The sequence below is a fragment of the Syzygium oleosum genome, unplaced genomic scaffold, assembly GCF_021117445.2.
Source record: "Syzygium oleosum isolate NSW1041296 unplaced genomic scaffold, Sole_v2.1 Sole_v2.15, whole genome shotgun sequence".
Lineage (NCBI taxonomy): Eukaryota > Viridiplantae > Streptophyta > Magnoliopsida > Myrtales > Myrtaceae > Syzygium > Syzygium oleosum.
Window position 1 is genome coordinate 3,977,201 of NW_026607499.1, and position 5,739 is coordinate 3,982,939.

The window sequence follows — 5,739 nt, forward strand, 5'->3', positions numbered from 1 at the left end:
GAGAGCACTTTGGCTTGGAGGGGTTCCTTTTTTACTTTAGTCGAAAGGGCATTTTGAGTGGGGGTTCAACCATCAGTACTCGATCGACCTTGTCGGGCAGGATTTGACCCACCACTAAATACGTAATAATCATTAGAAAGTTCATCTAGTTACCCCCCCTTCCTGTCATTTTCTTGTAACTGAGTGGATCGAATCTGAGGCTGACCACTGTTTGAACTTGAACAGGACTAGCCTGCAATTGGATATCTAGTTGAGAGAAGAGAAGGACCAACCTTCACTGTCCTCGTCGGTCTGCTAAAAGTCACAATAGGACCAAAGCTACACAGCAGATTCTCAAATTAAGTTCTTAGAATCAAGGGACTTTGAAAGAATTATTTCCTTGTGACTTGATGTCGAAAACAAGTTGCATCGAGTATCAATTTTATAAAAATCTTGGGCTCATACGGCGTGAACTTTGTAGAGTCTTGCTAACTCGGTTTCCCCATTACGGGGCCGAATTGGAATAACTTCATGGTTGTGATGCAAGAATGGTAGAGTGTCCTAGTGTTTGGTTATATGTGCTCAAACCATCAATTGTGGAACGCTTTCATGTGATCTACATAAGAGTAATTTATCAAGAAAGCAAAAAAGGAGGTTAAATGTGCCTTTGCTATTACAACTATAGGAATGATTCTATTATTCTGTTTCTTTTGGTAGAATTCTAAATACAGTTAGTAAGTCCAAAATTATTGGTAAAAAAAATTCACTCATCTGCTCGTTAACTTGTTGATAACTTAATGACTTTTATATAGAGTTTTTATAAATCATCATCTCATCTTAACAGTTTGCAAATTACCAACTTTTCTTACATTTACCAATTTTTATTTGCCTTTCTTAGCAACGCATTAAATTTACCGATTTTTATATGAATTTAGTGATCTTTATCTAAGTGACTTGCCAACTTTTTATATTTTATGTACTAACTAGTTTTTGGGTTACCAACTCTCATTTAAATAACTTACCAACATTTTTTTATCCTTGTGATTAATCAACTTTGATTTTTCTATAGACCAACTTTTTTATAACTTTCTTAAAGCACCTTAAACTTATCAACCATCGTATAAATTTAACAACCTCTATTTGTGTCACTTACCCGGCTAAATTTGGTGATGAATGGTGAGTTAATACTCATTCAAGTTGGTAATCTCTAAATCAATCTGAGCTTGACAGAAGTGCATCAACTTTATTATGGCTATTGTATTTTGATTCATTTCGCTCCACCCATCACGTTGGTATTTTTACAAGGTCCACTTATCTCAAGGATTCTCTGGTTGAAATAACTCTCTCATGCTCCTTTACAACTCAAACCCCTCTTTTCTTTCTTGTCCCCTTTTTTTTTTTTTTGCTAGAATTCTTTCTTGTCCCTGTCCCCTTGACTAATGATAAATTGTCGCATGTAGTTGTCGATATCTGGCTATTTTCCTTAGTGGGAATTCGTCTTTCCTAATGGGAAATCCACGAGATCCACGAGCAAATACCAACAAAACCCAAAAAACTGTAAGACGTTAGTCTCGAGAAGGACCATTTTTGAACAAGAGACCAGCCCAAAAATTTAATCTCAGCCTCGTCATTAGGGTTAAAGCACTTGAACATCTAGCTTATCATTAGCAAGAGCAACTTGTTGTGTAGACGATGAGCTTATTGGGTTCACGATCCCGTCCGTTCCCACCTCCTTCTCCATCTCTTCAGCTTCATAACTCGAGTGAACTCCATACAGCACATAGAACAAGCTGATCACGCACGCCCATATCCCGAACCTCTGGAATGACATCACTTTCAGCGACGTCATTAGGAAGACGCTCAGAAAGATTGAGGCCGAGGCTGGCCATGGCATGAGCGGCACTGACCACTGCAAGTCCCCGCCACCACGGAAGGGGACCATGCGGTGGAATGATGCGGTGGCGACGGCCGCGAGGCAGCTGAACAGGGCTGAGCCCCACCACTTATCGAGCTTCCAGGAGATGGAGAAGCCGAGGGAGGCAGAGGAGAGAAGGATGAGGAAGAGGAGGGTGGGGAGTGGGCGACGGCAGCTGGTGATAACGTGGCGGCGGTAGATGAGGGCGTTGGCCACCAGGTAGAATACCATGAGAGTTCCTAGGGAGATCATATCGAAGACTATCTCTAGTTCGGTGAATAGTGCTATTAATGCTGTACAAATCCCTACATAAGAAAAAAGAGAGGAGATCCATATGCAATTCATTTCAGTATTTACGAGAACAGATAGCAAAGAGATAAGCTCCTTGAACATTCGTCATTAGACTAATAAATAACATAGAGAGTAATCAAATTGGAACCTTTTTAGCAAATGAAAGTGCAAGTTCTTTACGCAATATATAATCATATTACTATTTTGTGACATTACGACAACTGAAAACCACATGAATTTTGTTTTGGCCAACAAAAACATCCAAACCGCAATTTGCTCATCGTCAGATGGTTCCACATTCGTGCCTTCCACGTAGGTTTTCTTTATGGTAAGAAAATGACATAGGAGACAGAAAGAAAGGCATCATTAAAAAAGGATTAGCAAAAAGCCAAGACAAACTCAAAAGAAAGCTCCTAAAATGATCAACAGATATTCCCTACCATATGCATAGTAATGGACGAAAGCCGATCATTACAAAAGAAGGATGGAGATATATGTGCTCAATCACATAGAAGAGGACATCAAGCTTTATGCATCTCATGCACAGTTTAGCAGTATCTGAAATCATCCTTTTTCCATATCAGAAATGACTAGTCAATTTGCTCTCAATGAAGGACAAGTAGATTTTTTCTTGGTAATCCTGTGAATTGCCACCCATCCCCAGCTATTCAAAAGCAACCCAAAGGAGGAAAGAAAGCAAAAGGAATCCCGTGAATGAAAAAATCAGTAGTTCAAGAAAAAGAATATACTAAATCATGGGTTCGTCGAGATTTCATCTAATTTATGAGGACTTCGTATATATCTTCTTTGGATATATACTCAAACATGTATTAGACTTCTAGATGATTATCTCTATTCATAAAGAAGGGGACATCTTTTGTTGAAGAAAAAAGGCAGCAAAAAGGAAAGGCTCACTCACCCAAGAAAAGTGTGGCGTTCAATGGAGTGCCAGTGGAAGGGTGAACCTTGGCCAGCCATGAAGGCACCAGATGGGACCTCGCGATGACACAAAGATAGCGAGCTTGGCCAAGCATGGCCACCACCAGCGACGCCACAATCCCCAAGCTCGCGCCTGCCCCCACTAGATTGCTCGCCCATCCCCACCCTATCTTCTCGAAGACGACTGAAAACGATGCATCGTTTGATATCTACACATATCAATGTCAATCAATCATCGTCAACCGATGTTGAGAAAAAAGAGAGGTCCAATATGATGATTAAGTATATGAAAAGGGGGTTCTCCAAACTAGGGCTCATTGGTTATCGACCATGCTTTTCCTAGTTGCTTTTCATTTCAATCGAGACCACCATTAGTGTAAATGTTGATTCTAACTGATTGTGTGTCGGCAATTTGTGCTCTCGTTGTCTAAGCAAAAGTTCCGATGACATTGTAAGTGTATGCATGCGGATTTAAGGATTGTTATGTCGTGTTTCAAAAATTAGATATTTAGGTGTTGTATATATCACGTTAACCTCATCTTATGAAAACCAAATTTTTTGTGTAAAAGTTTTACATGATAATTCTTTGTACTTAACATTGCTTTTGCAGTCTTAGTTCCTACACCTTGAAATGTTTCTTCTACCCAGTTAATATAAAATAATAACAGAGTGATTTGAGTGACTTTATACCCTTTGAAATTTTCACATAAAATGGTTTCTTCAAAAACCCTAGTCGAATTCAGACATATGGGATACTTAAGATGTGAAAAGTACATATACTAGAGGGGCTAATTTGCAAAGAATACCCGAATTCGAGGAGTGTTTAGGCAGCTTTATCCCTTCCTTCACTAATGCTATATGTAAAATCCAAAGACCATCCAATTTTTGGATTGATTGATCTCTTTTTAGTAGACTGACCTCATTGTATGGAACCATGATGCACAAGGACAATGCCATGAGGCAATAGAGCAAAGACACAATGAGCATGGAGCCAACAATCCCGACGGGGAGGCTCTTGGAAGGGTTTTGGATCTCCTCAGCCATGGTTGAGACTGAGTCATACCCAATATAGCTGAAATACACTTTGGCTGCTCCCTTGAGCACACCCTTTACCCCAAATGGTGCTAATCCTCCTGGCCTCACCAAGTTCTTGCCACTCCCTTTGTAGAACCCCGCAATTATGATGAACCCAAAGAAGACTACATGGAAGACTGTCATTATAAGGTTCAAGATTGAGCTCTGCTTGGTACTGCAAATTAAATCATGTCCAAACAAAAGATACATGTATCAATCACTATGGCTAAATGGGTCCAATAATAGTTAATAAAAAATGCATCCAATAATGAGCAATGAAGCTGCTTTGTACCATATGACAATAAAGAAAAGAACAAACACTATCAGATGTTTACACTTGGTGACAACTTTAAAATATTTTCCATCTGTCACACATAGATCCCATTAAAGTGGTCACTCCCAACTCCAACAAGAAAACCCATAAAGATCTCACACACCAATGTCTTCAGAAACAAGAAAAAGCTCAATTCCACACTTATCAATGTTGCCAGAAGATCAAGAAGACTTCTAGTTATAAAGATCTTCTGTACTTAGCATGGATTTTAATAGAAAAAGAAACAAGAAGAACCTTGAAATTAAGAAAAAGGGAGGGAGAGAGAGAGAGAGAGAGAGAGAGAGAGAGAGAGAGAGAGAGAGAGAGAGAGAGAGAGAGAGAGAGAGAGAGAGATCCAACCTATGGCAAAGACAAAGGGTCAGAAGAAGCACAAGAGCAACTGCTGGAAAATCCAGCATGTTGTATCCCTTCATTAGTCCTTCCACTTCAATCCTCCAACAGGTTGGATCATTTTCTCCCAACGTGCGACACAGATAGTCTGTGAAGCTTCTCGCAACCGCAGCATTCGACAACACATACTCCATTAATATATTTGCCCCGGCAAAATAACCCACAAACTCACCTAGGAAGATTTAAATCCACAAAGATAAATCGAAGTGAGAAACGATGCGAGATTTTCTATTGTATTCATAAGCAATAGAGGTTTTCATAGGCTTTGCTAAAGAAGAATCTTGGTTTCCGAAACACCTGTAACACGATGTTCGTCCGTGCACAGTTTGTGAAAACCGAACTTTTCACTAGCGTGTAGAGATTCAACGAAAAATCATGACATATATAGGAAATAATGTACCGAAGGTCACTCTCAGATAGCTGAAGGCGCCGCCGGCAACCGGAATCTGGACCGAGAACTCAGTGTAACACAAGGAAGAAAGGAGTGCTGATACCCCAGCTATAATATACGATATGAAAACCGAAGGTCCAGCTATGGAGTGAGCCACCGGACCGGTAGTGACAAACACACCAACACCAAGCATTCCTCCAACTCCAAGAGCTATTAAGTCATACCATTGGAGCTTCCTCTTCATGTCGGCACCAGAACGTAGCCTCACTTGGTTGAGCTCCTGGTCTGGTGTCCATGTTGCTAGCATTCTCTTTCTTAGCCTGTGAGGTGTTTGTGAGAGAGAGTGAAGGTAGTGAGTGAAGGAGGACGAGGTGTTTTTGGTGGGTGAAGTTTGAGAGGTGTTCATTTTAGGGGGGAGATGTTTTA

General features: G+C 40.3%; 1 protein-coding gene across 1 annotated transcript; it reads right to left on the reverse strand.

The window, feature by feature from the left end:
- Positions 1-1,502: 1,502 nt before the first annotated feature.
- Positions 1,503-5,739, reverse strand: LOC115689254 (cationic amino acid transporter 6, chloroplastic-like). Its single transcript, XM_030615255.2, has 5 exons — positions 5,323-5,739; positions 4,872-5,094; positions 4,043-4,373; positions 3,105-3,333; positions 1,503-2,199 (listed from the first exon to the last, which is right to left on the reverse strand). The coding sequence occupies exons 1-5, from the start codon at positions 5,717-5,719 to the stop codon at positions 1,616-1,618; spliced, it is 1,764 nt and encodes a 587-aa protein (XP_030471115.1). The 5' UTR covers positions 5,720-5,739; the 3' UTR covers positions 1,503-1,615.

Excerpts from the sequence above, each read along its gene's own strand:
- LOC115689254 (XM_030615255.2), bottom strand. The coding sequence starts at position 5,719 with ATGAACACCTCTCAAACTTCACCCACCAAAAACACCTCGTCCTCCTTC. Across the intron at positions 5,095-5,322 it reads CTATCTGAGAGTGACCTTCG|GTGAGTTTGTGGGTTATTTT; the intron begins GTACATTATTTC and ends AAATCTTCCTAG. Across the intron at positions 3,334-4,042 it reads TCATGGTTCCATACAATGAG|ATATCAAACGATGCATCGTT; the intron begins GTCAGTCTACTA and ends TGATATGTGTAG.